We start from the raw sequence: 16,511 nt of genomic DNA on the forward strand, positions 1-16,511 counted from the left end.
GTAACCAGTCCTGCAGCATCCACCTGGCAAACAGGTGAATGCTGCGGGACAGGTGAGTGGGCGTGGCTTAGGAGTGACGGAAAATCACAACCTTAACACACAAACCTTTAAATCCCAGAGTCTGAGTGAGTGACTCAGATTTGACCTGTGAGCACCAGGACTCAGTGTGTCGACATAAAGTTTGGGCTACGTTCGTCTCTTTCGCTTTTTTTTGGATTTAACTTTTGAAATCAGGAATAAGACGACAAGTCACCTCACCTGCACTCAGGTATCAGCTTTTATGTTTTAAATCTCTCGATATGCAACAAACGGCCACTTTAATTTCTATCTTTGTCCAGAAACCCGAAGAAAGTCAATGTAGCCTACTTCCATAAAATGAAGAAGCGCTAATTCTCACACTTTCTTTCTTTTTCACCCTAAAATTCTCAATTTTTGAGCTAACAGCAGTAACAAAATCTGCCTTTTTGATCAAACTTCAAAATGCTGACCTTTGACTCAATACATGTCTGATGTTTTATTCTGAAAGGTCCTTCAGTTTACACAAGGCTCTAATCATTTATTTTATGGAGTTGTTAACAGCATCTCCTGCGGCTGCTAATATAAATTTCAATGTGTCGTGTGTGTTTTATAATCTCTTTGGCTGTGAATCAAGTTCCTCCAGGGTAAGGAAGCTCAGAGCAAAGAAGAGAGAGCACAAGTTGTTACTTTGTTCGTAACGAGAAGAAACAAAATGTAGCCTAACAATAATGATCCGTTATCTAGAACGAAACTTTTTCTTACCTGTAATAAAAGACATTTGAGGCCAGACTCTTGGATCTGACTCAACAATGTGACATGATGTAAAAATGAAAAAAAAAGTCTTAATGTCTGTAAAAAAAAATGTTAACTGACCTGTTCTGGTTATTTAACATAAAACCACAGTGTGGGTGTGAAGTCAGACAATACTAATCCAACATGTCTACAGGATTCGTTACTGTTATATCACTCTGTCTGACTCACCTGTGAGTCTACAGTCGAGTTGCATGTTGGGTAATTTCCCCTTTTAAATTGGGTCAAGTCAGTTTTTAATAAGACTCTTTCCAGACGGACCTTCTTGTATTCACATAAACTCAACGTTTTTTGTTAATTTTTACAGTGTTAAATGATTCACATGTGGAGAAGTCATTAAACATTTGCACTTATTAATTTATAATTATCAGTAAATAGAAGCGACTTGTCCAGGTGAACCTCATCTTCACCCATTGGCTGGACAAACAGCAATGGATGGATGGATGGATGGATATCACACTGTATCTTTGATCAGGGTGCATTTTGGGTAATGTAGGCTAGGCACAAGGTTTTAACAAGTGTTGTTGTTGAATTGTGGAGAAGTTTTACAAAAAATGAAACAAAAAAACAACAAAGAACAACTTGTAAAATATGAATTCAGTCAGATTCCTTTTTTTTCAGGCCTTTAGGTTTACTGTTGGCGTGTTAGCTCTGTAATAAACTATCCAGGGCGTATCCAACCTGGGAAAGTGTGCTGGATGGATGGATGAGAGGAGATGATGCGATGCTGCACGTCCTCGTCTCCTGTCTGAACCCTGGTTTTCTACGCTGTGGGTCGTAGCCTACGTGATGCCACGGTGCAGAATCCCGCCGCGCTTCATTCCTCCGTCGTCTAATCTGATCTGTGACAACAGGGAAGAAAATATGCGTTCGTCTTATATAACGACGTGATCATCTGATCTTCAGCTCTTCATCACCTATACACTTCACTTTCCTCACCTTTCACCTACTTCTAGTCTAAGGTCACATGACGCCTGCAGTCAAATCACGCCGACTTCAAATGAACGGCTCCTTCAGAGCGTGAAACGTGTCGATCGAGTTTCATGGGAATCTGAAGCAACAAAGATCAATGGTCAAACTAATGAAGCATCAGGATCGGGAACACTTATTTGTGTTTGTTGATTTCAAACCTGTTGCATTAAAAACTCCTCAGGTGGGAACTTCAGGTGAACTCTGGTCGGCACCGGACTCGGTCATCAAGTTCCCTGATTCTGTCTGTGCAAAGATTTATGGGATTCTTGTTTCACTAACTCATACTTTTTTGGATGGATATAGTGTTTTCTGAAATATCTGTAGCTGTGGTTCAGTTTCTATTCTACTAATTCTGTAATGTTTGTAACTGTAAAGGTTGAATAGCCTTTAACTTCTGTCTGCAAGAACAAGACAAAGAACGAAGATGAATCTCTTGTCTGGAAACAAAAATATGACGATCTGATCTTTAGTTGCTGAGATTTTTCATTTGATTGAGTGGGCGAAGGGATCCTCAGTCCCAGACCTGGTTAGATCAGGGAGCAAAAGCAGATGATGATGATGTGATGATGACGTCCCTCTGTCTCTGTCTCTGCAGGATGTCTCTGTACGGCAGCTTCCTGTCTGACGAGCAGTTCCAGTGCTCCATCTGTCTGGACGTGTTCAACAACCCGTCGACGACGCCGTGCGGCCACAGCTTCTGCATGGGCTGCATCAGCAGATACTGGGACGGCTCCAAGGTGCGTGTCCATCACCTGTAGGGATGTCACGATTATGGATTTTTTTTGGTACGATTATTGTTGGAGAAATAATACAATAATAATAAAGAAATAATACAATTATCAAGATTATTGTTAACTAATTAATTTAACAAAACTATGAATGTGTAAAAATCAAATGTAGTCAAACTATAATTACATTACTAATTATATATACAAAGTATCTATTAACATTGGACCGATTATTAATCTCCCAGGAGGAAATGTTTGAATTATTTCAGTGATTATTTTTCATCTATACCAAATGTTTAAAGGGACAACGAGGAGTTTTGGAAAGCAAAGTACTTGTCACACTACATTTCCAATGAGCCTCCGCGTGCACGGTGAAATTCTTGGACCGGTGCAACATGGACAAAAGCGAAAACATTTGCCAAGAATGTTTTCATTAATCAAGAATGAAAGTCAGAGGTTGGAAGACGATCAGATACCGTCGTAGTTCCGACCATAAACGATGCCAACTCGCGATCCAGCGGCGTTATTCCCATGACCCGCCGGGCAGCGTCCAGGAAACCAAAAGTAGGAAATGCTGGGCGAGTCGACCACTAAATAATAATAACAAAATAACTATAAAGACAAAACGATATATTTATCGAAAATGGACCCATTAACAAGTTGTAACGTAGATTCATCCACATTAATATGAAGAAACCAAAGAACCAAAGAACCAAAAGCAATTTCTCAGGGTCTCTTTAAATTCAAACTAGTCAAATAAACATCTATAATATAGTATATATACATTCATTGATTGATATTTTGCACCTGATTTTTAGACTTTTCCCAACTACTTGATATTTGAAATTTAAAGTTAAACTCCTTGTTGTCCATTTAAGTTTATTTTGATTGTTTTTTTTCATTACTGTGGGACGCTAACATTTAAATTCCTAACGATTCAATGTTACATTTGTTTTCGTTGCGTGAGAGTTGCGCTGATATGTCGATACGGTTCTGGCATAATCTTTTTTGGAAAGTGACGGTATTGAGTGATGTTTACGATTAATTAATTGTGGCATTTAATACCGCGGTTAATTGTGCAAACAAGTAATCGTGACATCCCTAATCACCTGGCTGTCTTGTCCCCTTCCGTCTTCCTGGTCACTTCCTGTCCTTAATGTCCCCCCTCTCGTCCTGGTCCAGCATCCGTCCCCTTGTTCCTCCAAGGATCATCCGGATGAACAGCGATGTTAGCTCTGTTGCTAACGCTAAAGCATCCTCTCCTCTCCTCCCTTACTGCAGGTGTGCCAGTGTCCTCTGTGTAAGAAAAGTTTCCCAAAGAAGCCGGACCTCCACATCAACCGGACGCTGCGAGAGATCACGGAGCAGTTCAGGTCCATGAGGGGAGCGGGGGTGGCGGGGAGGGAGAGGAGAGGGGGGAGGGCCGGGGGAGGGGGAGGGGAGGGAGCGCTGCAAGATCAATTATTCGACGAGTTGAAGAAGAGGCCCCCCCAACCTCCGCCCAAGTCTTGGATGACGTCGTCCTTTGATGCAGGTGAGACAGTTTATCTATTTCAAGATATTATGAAATTCATCATTAGGCTACCTAAAGAAACAACATGTGAGATTTGGTTTGGGCGACTTGTTTGGCAAGTGACAAACGTATCAGTCAGATGTTCAAGTTGGAGAAAGATGGAAAAGGGATACTGGACAGGATCTGAAAAAGTGATTTCATAAGTTTCCTAAAGTTTCGTATGTATCGACCAATCATCGATCAATCAGCAGCTGAACTGACTGATGGGTAACCAAACCTAAAAACACTGGTTATTTGACGATGCAGCTGCCACCATCACTAGATGTCAGTGTTAATATGTCTTCAGGACAGTTTGACGCAGAAGAACTCATGTTGATGTTTTAAAGGGATAGTTCAACATTTTTGGCAAATTGGCCCATTGCCATAATCCCTATAGTCATAGCAGTAGGTTCGTTAACTTTATTTGTCGATGCGAGGTATTTTTTTCATCAAATACACAATCCAACAACTCCAAAACGCTCTGGTGGATCTGCACATTCACCACAAACAGAGTTGTTTTAGAGGTAAATTTATGCAAAACAGCTGATGCACGTTGCCTTCAGGGACAGTTTTTCATCAAGCAGTCTCTGAATTTCCCTCTAAAACAACTCTGTCTGGTAACGTTGTGTTATTATCTCATAGCGTGGTGAATGTGCAGATCACAACTTGTCCACCAGAGCGTTGTGGAGTTGTTGGATTGTGTATTTGATGAGTTTGATGAGGGAAACCAAGAAATCCCATGAGCCTTCGTAGCGTAGCTCTGAGCAGCTCGCGGCTCTGCTCCGCCGTTCTAAAAACAGCTTGCACTGACAATTAAAGGTAACGAACCTACTGCTATGACTATAGGGATTATGGCAATGGGCCAATTTGCCAAAATGTTGAACTATCCCTTTAATGGTTTTGAATTGTTGAGAAACAAAAAGTCCTAGCAATGTATGTCGTACATCTCTAAAGTCAAGCGTCTTTCTGAAGGTAACTCCGACCTAGAGTTTCCTCCCTCTTCGGCCTCGTTGGCGTCTTCGGTACCAAACAACAGTCCGATCGCGGCCCTGAACAACGCCCCCGGACCTCCACCGCCTCCGCAGCCGTACTCCCGCTCCAGCGGCCGGAGGAGATTCACCGTGAGCGGAGCGGCGAGCAGCCACAGCCTCCCTCTGTGTGAGATCCACCAGCGAGGAATCATGGTACAAAACGTCAAAAACCTGCAGCTGCTGAACCGACTGTGAACGTCCAATTTTGTTCACCACGACTTTCTGTCTGTTTGTGTGTTTTCCCGTCAGATTTACTGCAGGAACGACCGAGTGTGTGTCTGTCCTGAATGTGAAGCCCAGTACCATCAGGGTCACGACACGGTGCCGGTGGAGGAGGAGTGGATGGAGGCCAAGGTGAAGGAGGGAGAACAGAGCGTCTGCATGTGATAGAAAGAAATTCAGTTAACACTTTACAACAAGGGTCCCTTAATTAATGTTAGTTAGTACACTATTAAGCATTAATTAACTGTTTTAGATATAATTATATTATATATTATTATTATATAAGAGAACAAGTGTACAGATGTTGAGGTGTCACTAAAGCAAAATATAATGGAGCCAATTGTACTGGTCCACCTGAAAACGACAGCCGACACAAAAACCTCTTTTTCTCAAGATTTTGGTGCCAAAATGTCTTTTTGGGCTAAACTAACCTATATTCAACCGCCAATTTCACAAGACTGGAACAAGATAGAAACACACAGTCTTTTTTTGCTGTAAAGTAGAGACTGTATTCTTTCATTTGATGCGTTGAATCTGTATGTAGTAATAGTACATAATATATGGCGGGTCTACGAAAATGAGTCAAAAAGCTGGAAAAAGCCTGGCAAGCTGGATGAAGCTGCTGTGAGAATGGCTGGCAGTCAAAGAGTTAATGAATTATTAAAGGGACAACGAGGAGTTTCTATTTGGTTATAAAAAAGTCTCACATTAATGTGGATGAATCTACGTTGCCCACACTTGTTAATGGCTCCATTTTTGATAAATATATCGTTTTGTCTCTATCGTTATTTTGTTTTTATTAGTGGTGGTGGAAATGCTGGGCGAGCCGACCAGTGTTTCCTTACTTTCGGTTTCGTGGCGAGTCATGAGAATAACACCGCCGAATCACCGTTTATGGTCGGAACTACGACGGTATGTGATTGTCTTCGAACCTCTGACTTTAATCATTGATGAATGAAAACATGAGTCTGTCTTGCGCCGGTCAAAGAATTTTACGGTGCGCGCAGAGGCTCATAAATGTAGTGTGAAAACGCTTCGCTTTTCCAAAACTCGTTATCCCATTAAGTAGTAATAAAAGTTGACTAATGTAATTAGTTGTCACTATGTATGCATTACTCAGCATTAATTAACATATTAGTTTATATATTAATGCTTAATAATGTACTAACTAGCATTAATTAAGGGATTTTTTTTTATCTCAAGCCTGGTAAAATAAAGGTAAAATAAAAAGGGACCCTTATTGTAAAGTGTTACCAGAAATCTGTAGGACTGGCCCCAAAGGGCCACCGTAGCTGAGAGCGTGTGATTGGACATTTTGTTTTTCTGCAAGATCAAACTGGAGAAGAAACTTTTTAATAAGTAGTTGTGTATGTGTGTGTGTGTGTGTGTGTGTGTGTGTGTGTGTGTGTGTGTGTGTGTGTGTGTGTGTGTGTGTGTGTGTGTGTAGTCCCAGCTCGGTGTGTTGGAGCAGCAGATCCAGGAGATGATCAGACAGCGAATGAGGAAGATGGAGGAGATCAGAACATCAGTGACTGAAGTGGAGGTAGGTCACACACACACACACACGCACGCACGCACGCACGCACGCACGCACGCACGCACGCACGCACACACGCACACACACACACACACACACACACACACACACACACACTGCAGCAGCTGTGCGGTAAAAACCTGTAAAACCTCTTGTCATTTGCTTATCAGTGTTTCATCACAGATGTTAAGTTCATACTTTTACTTCCTGATCTTCAGGTTTTTTTTCTCTGTTACAGTTTAACTTCATTTTAATGAATGATACTGTAATGTACAACTTTATTTTGTGTTTCTAAACAAACATAACCATTAGAAACATCATTTGTCTGATGATTTAATCTTAAATCTTTGGATTCCTCCCACATTTTTGTTATTGTCATTTGCTTTTGTAGTTGTTGTTTTTGTTATTGTTATTTCCTCATTTTTGGATGTTTGACCTGCATGAGTTTGACCCAGATCTATAATTTCAGTGTTTAAAGTTTATTATGCTAACATTGGGCTTTTATTCTGTGTTATTATGTGTTTCATCTCATTACTTCCTGAATTTTTGTGGCTCCAAATTTATTTATTTTTTTAGGCCTGTCATATTGTGTTTGTTGAGGAATTTATTCGATAATTCTTGAGGTTATACAAATTTAGGTTCATTTCTGATGGCTTGATTCAAACATGTTGGACTCTGCCCACTATTGTCTGGCTTTTACCTACATTTTATTTTGTTTATTTACAATTTTTAGCTGTGAGACCAAAAGGGTCCTTAAATTTCAATAGTTTTATTGTTATTATGTAATAATTTCATGTGTTTCTGCTGAACTTCTCTCAGATTATTTGGTTTCTGGTCGAATTTGACCAAATTTGAATGGTTTTTGCTAAATTAGATGCATTTAGACCAGATTTTTGGTCAGTCCAAATCCTCCAGATCCAGATGTTCCTGTTGTATATTTTCAGATGTTGTGTAGACAGAACACATTATAAGGGGAATCTCACTACAGCTGACTAATAAAATCAAACCTCTCCCACTTCCTCACCCAGAGAGCTGTGGAGCGGGAGACGGCGGGCAGCGTCGGCCTGTTCTTCTCTCTGGTCTCGGCCATCGAGCGCTCGCAGGCGGAGCTGATCGAGGTGCTGGAGATGAGCCGCAGGGCGGCGGCGCATCAGGCCGACGCCCTGATCCGACAGCTGGAGCTGGAGGTGGAGGAGCTGCGGAGGAGAGGATGCGCCCTGGCCGAACTCGCCCAGTCGGACGACCACAACCACTGCGTGAAGGTCGGTGAGAAGTTACCTCAGAGTTCAGGTCTATAAGGAGATTGTTTAATTTAATTTAATTCAGTTTATTTGATAGGGACAATGCAGGTTAACATAGTGACACTTCCACTCCTTACAAAGTCAATGTGACTGATGTTCTGCATACAGAGATTATAGCTAATGCTGGTTTCCAACTCCCGTCCCTAGTTAGGCTTTTAGTAGAAAAAAAGAAGGTAAGAAGAAAGACATCAAAGTTACATAACAACATTATAAAATGTACAATACTTACTAATACTAAAATCATACCGAGTCATGACACATTAAAAATGCATACAGTTCTGATTTTGTTTCAGCCAGACTTTAACCTTTGTATTAAAAATTCTAATATCTCGGGTTAGTTTTATTTCGGTCGGTAGAGAATTCCACATCTGGGAACCCTTTATAGAAAAGGCTGATTGCCCAAAGGAGGTCTTACGGCGTGAGATTTTACAGTTGCCACTTGCCGTACCCCTGGTGGTCCTATCACTATTTTGTCTTCTAAAACGACTGCACAGCACATCTGGAGCCAAGTTCTGCAAACACTTAAAAACCAGTTTGACAGAAGAGATAAGAGGTTATAATTGACTGTATGGATGAGTGAGTGATTGATTGAGTGAAGTTGTTTTGTGTAGATTTCCTACATGTATATATTTTCTATTTGTTTGCTTTTTGATATTTCTTAATACTATTTTCCTTTACCTTATTACTATTATTACTGTTGTTGCTGTTATTGTCATGTATATATTGGTGTAGGCTACCTTGTCTTAGGCAGACTGCCTGGGTTGGGGGGGGGGGGGGGGGGGGGGGGCAGAAACAGTTGCCATTGTCATGTGTATTGGGTCACCTGGGACACATAATGACTGTGTGACTACCTCTATTAACATGACAAAGATCGATAAACAATTGATCACGATGTCCCACCTGCTGTGTGTGTGTGTGTGCAGACGTTCCCCGTCCTGTCCAGCCCTCCTCCGGCCAGAGACTGGTCCGGAGTGTCCGTGAACTCCGACCTGGGGACGGGAACCATCTACCGGTCTCTGGCTGCTCTGGTGGAGCGCTTCCAGGAGCAGCTGAAGAACGCCGCAGAGACAGGTGAGCAACTCCCAGAGACCCCTGAAGAGAAAAGATGTTTGAGACTTCTGACAGCAAATGAAGTGCAGCTTTGGCGCCATCTGGTGGTCGAGATTATCAACTGCAGATTTCTCAAAATTGATGAATTTTGTGTATTTATTCCAGAATTAAAATTTCAGGCATTATTATTATTATTAGTTTATTTAGGGGACATTGTGCGATGACATTAATGACATTCACTGAGGACGAATCGATCACTCCAGAGAATGATCCAACTAGAACTTTAGATTGTCCTTCTGGGTCAAATTGACCCAATCTGTTTCCTTCCTTCCTTCCTTCCTTCCTTCCTTCCTTTTTTCCACAATCCTTTTTCCCTTCCTTCTTTTCTTCCTTCCTTCCTTCCCTTCGTCCTTACTTCTTCCTCCTCTATTGATCCAATTGACCTGGTCTGTTCCCTATATACTGTACCTCCATCTTTCTTTCCTTCCCTTTTCCCTTCCTTCTTACCTCCCTTCTTCTTCCTTCCTTGAACAAATCTGTTCCCTACCTCCAACTTTCTTTACTTCCCATTTCCCTTTCCATCTTTCCACAATCTTTTTTCCCTCCTTCACTTCGTCCTTACTTCTTCCTTCCTTTTTGACTCAATTGACCCAATCTGACATTAATCATTTACAGAAAATGAAGAGATGGTTGCACCAGATTTAGCTCACAGCTCATTTCCATCTGCAGTCCCAACATGTAACATATAACAAACACACAAGAAACGCAGACCACAAACTACTATACAAGAGTCCCTTAGGAAAGAAAAATATATTTACCAATATATTACTTGAAATATATTGTAATATATTATTCTCCCATTACATTTTCCAATATATTATATATTGTAAATATATGGAAAAATATATTGATGACACATATATTATACAATATATTATATATTGAAATATATTTGGAAAAATATATTGATGACACATATATTATACAATATATTATATAGCCTATTGAAATTTATGGAAAAATATATTGATGACACATACAACATATTATATATTGATGTAATATATTGTAATATATTGCAATATATTTTTATTTCGTAAGGGGTGATACACAAATAGACAGTAGACCACACATAGACAATACAAAAACAACAGTTTCCACATCTAAAAAGACCGTCAAGTGCAACACACCTGAGGAAGGTGTACCCAATCCTATATAGTCAATGGAAAGAAAAGCTAATTTAATTCTGAGGTTTTTGTTAATTTAATTCTGAGGTTTTTGTTTTCATTGTTTTATGTCTCGTTCTTACCCAGGTTTTCCTGCCTTAGCAGTGGAGCCCAGTCCCGTACAACCACAGCCCAGTGAGTGTCCACACCCAGTCCAAACACACACACACAGACACACACAACTGCCATCCACCTGATATTTGCTAATAATTGACGTCCAGATACACAACAGTCAGCCACTTTAAAATCACTTCATCACATGTTAATACATATTAACGACATGTGTCTTTGTGTGCAGGGATGAGGAGGGTGCAGGAGTACGCAGGTATGTCACTGAACAAATAAATAAAGCCATCGCCATAGAAACACACGTTATATATTCACATATGTGACTGACACATCTGTGTTTCCTTCACCACAGTGGACGTGACTCTGGATTTCAACACATCCCATCCCAGACTGATTCTGTCCGAGGACTTGAAGAGCGTGAGACACCTCATGACTCATTATGACTAGAGCACTGGAAAAGAGAGTAACGACACGCATTGGTCCAATGGAAGCGCCTCCTGGTGGAGGAATATGGGTATTGCAAAAGCGCCCAAGAACTGACAACTCTGCATTGTTGGTGAATGAGCAAGTGTGGTATTTTCAATAATTTAAGGACATTTCTAGATCACCCACGTTAATAGCATCATTGAGGACCCTTTACAGATAAACATTAACACAAAGGCGAGTAAGAAAAAACAACCCAAAAACCAGTTGTCTACATTAATGTTCAATCTACATTTTGTCATAAACAAATTATAAGTATAATCTGATATGACCAAGACACCTAAAAACAAAAACACGGCCGTTTTCATCAATTTACAAGCAAGTGGGCAACACACATACATTGGAGTGAATGGGTTTTCTGGGCGCTTTTGCAATACCCATATCCTGCCACTCGGGGCGCAAAACCCTTACCACGGGAGTCAATGGTGGTGTCGTTACTCTCTTTTCCAGTGCTCTGTTTATAACACTCATTAATTAATGATTCACTTGTAGGGATTGGGACCTTTTGTGTGTAAATGAGATTTAACACAGACAGGTTTCACACCTGTTGTCTCACCATGTACAGGTGAGGTGTGGAGACCGCCACCAGCTGCTGCCCGACCACCCAGAGAGGTTCGACCGCGTCGTCTGCGTCCTGGGGAGGGAGGCCGTCTCCTCCGGGAGACACTACTGGGAGGTGAGACCGTCTCTTCACCGAGGACGGATCGATCAATCGCTCCACAAAATGATCCAACGAGAACTTTTGACCCAATCTGTTTCCTTACTCCATCCTTCCTTCCTTCCACAATCCTTTTTCCCTTCCTTCTTTTCTTCCTTCCTTTCGTCCTTGCTTCCTCTTTTGATCCAATTGACCTGTCTGTTCCCTATATACCTCCATCTTTCTTTCCTTCCCTTTTCCCTTCCTTCTTCTTCCTTCCTTGAACAAATCTGTTCCCTCCCTCCAACTTTCTTTACTTCCCCTTTCCCTTCCTTCTTTCCACAATCCTTTTTCCCTCCCTCCCTTCCTTCTTCCTTGAACGAATCTGTTCCCTCCCTCCCTCTATCTTTCTTTCCTTCCTTTTTCCTTTCCTTCTTTCCACAATCTTTTTTCCCTCCCTTCCTTCCCTTCGTCCTTACTTCTTCCTTCCTTTTTGACTCAACTGACCCAAACTGTTCCCTTCCTCCTTCTATCTTTCCTTCCTTTTCCCCTTCCTTCTTTCCTCCCATCTTTCCCTTTGTCCTTCCTTCCTTCCTTCCTTCCTTCCTTCTTTCCCTTCGTCCTTCCTTCCTTCCTTCCTTCCTTGACCCAGGAGGACAACAGGAGGGTTAAATGTGTGTAGACGCTGCAACAAATACCAGGAGAAAACTGTATTGTGACTTTTACCTTCTACTTTCTGTGGAGGTGGAGGTGGGGGGGAAGACAGACTGGGATCTGGGGGTGGCCCGACAATCAATCAACAGGAAGGGGAAGATTGATGTGACGCCCGCCAATGGATACTGGTTCCTCAGTCTCAGAAACAAGTGAGTTTTCATCAATTAAAGTCCCAAAAACGGTTAATTAATGGATGAGCTACCAGGAGAAAAGAGACTCAAGGATTCAGATTTCTCAAATCTAGTTGTAAAATATAAATAAAAAGGGAGCCATACAAATTATTTCAATTTTCAGTTTTACTTTACTCTTCTTCTTCAGGTTCTTCTCTTGTATTTAAGTTATAATTGTCCTTTCTTCCGCAGGAACAAGTACGCATTTCGCACCGAACCCTCCACAGACGTCCAGATGAGTCTCCGCCCCAATAAAATCGGTGTATTTGTGGACTTTGAGAAAGGACAGGTGCAGTATAGGACTTAACTTTCACCTTCCACACAGTGAAATTTCTCTTCAACCTCTTGTTCATTACATTTATACTATAAAAAACAACAAACAATATACACTCATCTCTTGTCTCCACAGGTGTCGTTCTACAATGTCGATGCTAAAATCCACATCTACACGTTCAACGACACGTTCAGCGAATCCATCCTCCCGTTCTTCAGCCCGTGCACTAATAAATCGGGGAAGAACGACGGACCGCTCATCATCACACCTGTAAATACGATAGAGTGACAAGCAACACCTGGAAGTTACCCGTCAGTTTACGTCTGCGCTCTGAGACTCCCTGTAAAAAGAAAAATTATCCTTCAGATGACGGCACCTGACTGTGACGAGTTTATCTTATGCAAACATAGATGGAACATGTTAAAGCATCTTGTACAATTCACTGATCATTTAATAAAAACAAGCATGTTTTGCGTCGTGTTGATTATTGTATTTTAGCATTTTTCTGTGTTTATTATATCAGAACTGTCATAGAGAAACATTATCACTTTTGATGTCTTGCTGACTGTTTGATGAGAAGATCGATGCCTCACACTCATATGTTGACATTAACTCATTGAGTGCCAGCCCTTTTATAAGATGGTCAGTGCCAGCGTTTCGGGGCATTTTGAGTAATATTTTAAGACCCACAGAATATTTTGTACTTTGACTCTGAAAACACCAAATAGCTCAAAGGAAAGAGGAGACTCCCTATTTAACTAGGGAAAAAAAACATTTGTTTGTACCTTGTTCCATTCTTGATTTATCTTAAGTTGAATAGCGCCTGGTTGCACCAAAAATACCACTTTTTTTCTAGCAAGCTGAGAAAAATGCATTTTTTTGTGAAAGAGAGTCTCTCAAGAAAAACAGTGATGCCTTTTCCCCTCGTTTCCAGTCCTTTTGCTGATGTAACCACCTACTGTAGCCTACACCTTAATAATGTGTAGGTGGTTACAGGATAAGGATAATTTAATCCACTGATGCAGAACAGAGGTTCAACACAAACATCTCGGCTTTAAGGCTGTACAGAAAAGAAAATTTAATTTTAGCCCACTGTAGGTCTTAACATTAGTGTAATAACTCATCTACAGACGATGGAGCCCAAACTTTGTGCAAAATTCTATTTTTGATTAAATCCGGGATGAAAGTGTGGTATTTTTTTCCCGCATTGGATATTGCAGGCGCACGGATTATACGTCAGCCTGTACACGATTCACCAGCCACTGATATTGGATCCGTAATCCGTCAATCAAATGTCTGAGACACGCACACACACACGGAGCTCGGTCTCACCCCAAGGTTTGAATATCCCGCCCGCTCGATAACGACCAATCAAATTCATTTTCCTTACTCGGGTAAACTCGTGCGGCAACTCGGCGCGACAAACAGGACAAACGGCCATTTCTGTACACCTTTAAGTTACTTAGTTATAAAATATGACATGTGCCATCCAGTACAGTAAACAGAAATAAAAGAAAATTAGATAACATTAAATAAAAATGACCCATAATGTCCTACCTGTCTCACTTACGCTGACTGTTTAACAGGATGATCCGATGTGATGATTGAGAGTTCCCTGGACGACTATGATGATGAATAATGACGAAGGACGAGATGTACGTGACAAACAATGACTCCACATCTATAGACCTTTTCAGAGAGTATAAACAAAGACAGGTGTGGCTCATTAGAAAACGCTCTGGTACACTAAATGGAATGGAGCCTTAATTAGTATCCTTGGTAACACCTGTATTTGTTTATACTCTCTGAAAAGGTCTATAAGAAGAAGAAACTAGGAAACACAACTTGCAGGAGAATCTCTCCTCATAGGTCGTCATTAATGATCACAAATGTCCATTTAGTAAAATATTTCTCCTTTCTTGAGTAAGTCAACACATGCTACAACCGCAACTCAGTTTATCTCAAAGTACACTGACTAAACATAAAATATTACAAATAATTTACCAGCAGCTTCATTTGTAGTTCCAAAAAATAATATTTAAAATTATAATATTGTGACAAAAAGATGAAATACTGCTTTTAATTTAGAGGGTAGTTGCAGAAGGTGTTACTTATTTTGACATGACTGTTACTGATATTATCTCAAGTATTAACACATGTCTTCAGTACGTCATTGTCACTTTGGTAAGTAGGATGACACCACTGTTCAGCTCGGTTTGTTTGCTGTGGTTCAATATTTTGGACACCAGGGGGCAGGTTTGTCACATCAGTGAAGAAACACATTGAGGTTCACTGTTGCTGTTCACAACAGCAAATAAAACAAAATATTAAACTTTTCGTAAGGTAGTAAACTCCACTTAAATGTATAAAAGAATAAAATACATGAGGATGAACGGCCTGACATTGCAATTTATGATTAAAGCAGATATCAGTGGAATGTTTTTGTTAATATAAGTCCTAAATAGTCCTATTTTCCGTCATTAATCACTTACATGAAGTATTTCAGCCTAAACACGAGTCTCTCCGTCACTCTGCTCTGCTGTAACCCGAGGAGAAAATTTTCCTTGTGGGATACAAGTGTTATCCAATGAGGAGAGAGAACGGCATGAAGGGCTGTGTGTGCAGCCAAGGGATGCGCGTGAATGTGGTGACGTAGCACGAGGACCAATTGATGCCTGACAAGGGCGGGGGCTGCTAACTCATGGTGCGTTCAAAGAAACTCGTACTTTGTGTTTTTCCTTCCTGTGAAGTCATACCAGTTCGATCTGGTACGAGTTCACGGGTCGGAAGTTACGAGTGGCCGTTATAGGGAACTTTCACAGACAACAGGATGGTAAAAACACGAGCTACGGGTTACCTGGAACGCTACCAAGTCGTAGTTGTGACTTGAAGCTGTAACTTACGGTTTCAAAAGCCTGCCTTGAACGCAGCATTAGCCGAAACGGCCGTGAAGCTGATATCTGCTTTAATAAACTCAAGTGCTTTTTTATTTCAAAAGTGTAAGTACTTTTATTTTTAACACAGGACTCCTGATGTTTTATTTTAAAAGTTTTGATTACGACTTAAGCAAAAATATCTGAGCATTCCTTCGTTACTTCATTGTGTTTATGTTTAAAAATTGTAAAAATGAGACCGAAGGGAGCGATAACGTCAGCAGAGATGACAGCTGCCACTATGCTTTGTGTTGAGAAATGTAAATACCATCGCTATTCATTCAGAAACCCGGACGGTGCAGTCGTGCTGATAGAGCTCCAACAGGTTTGTTCTGTCATGTGTTCAGTGGCACTTTTACGTCTTTTAAACAAAGATAAAGAGTCATTGATTGAGTGCATCAACGCCACGTCCCAACTCCAGAATCTGGAAAAACTGGAAGTTGGAAAGACCTGAAGCTACAGCACGTTCACCAAGGTCAAAGTTGTTTTCCGGCTGCAGCTACAGACACTGTAAAATGTTTTCAGGTCTAAATAAATAATGATAAAGCGTTACATGACCAGAGATGTTCACTTCCTGGTTGCAGCATGAGAAGAGAGCATTATGTAAATATATGTACAGAGCATTTACATCCATACTTGTGGTTGTTTTGTTATTTCTCTACCTAAAACTTCCACCTCATTTCTATAAATATTGTTTCTACTCGCCTTTTTCATTCAGCAAAGATAAATTACAAACAAATATTACTTTCATTTTTTAGTTTTTATACGTATATAGCTCACATGT

The 16,511-nt window shown here is 40.7% G+C and overlaps 1 protein-coding gene across 1 annotated transcript; it reads left to right on the forward strand.

The window, feature by feature from the left end:
• Positions 1-2,396: 2,396 nt before the first annotated feature.
• Positions 2,397-13,082, forward strand: LOC311001834 (E3 ubiquitin-protein ligase TRIM39; the record flags this gene model as incomplete). Its single annotated transcript, XM_083993013.1, has 14 exons — positions 2,397-2,537; positions 3,810-4,062; positions 5,053-5,264; positions 5,361-5,465; positions 6,781-6,876; positions 7,899-8,132; positions 9,095-9,242; positions 10,535-10,582; positions 10,746-10,772; positions 10,869-10,933; positions 11,565-11,675; positions 12,381-12,499; positions 12,713-12,809; positions 12,930-13,082. 14 exons carry the CDS (start codon positions 2,397-2,399, stop codon positions 13,080-13,082), a joined length of 1,809 nt encoding a protein of 602 aa, XP_083849139.1.
• Between the last annotated feature and the right edge of the window lie 3,429 nt (positions 13,083-16,511).

The sequence above is a fragment of the Trachurus trachurus genome (assembly GCF_905171665.1).
Source record: "Trachurus trachurus genome assembly, chromosome: 18".
NCBI lineage: Eukaryota > Metazoa > Chordata > Actinopteri > Carangiformes > Carangidae > Trachurus > Trachurus trachurus.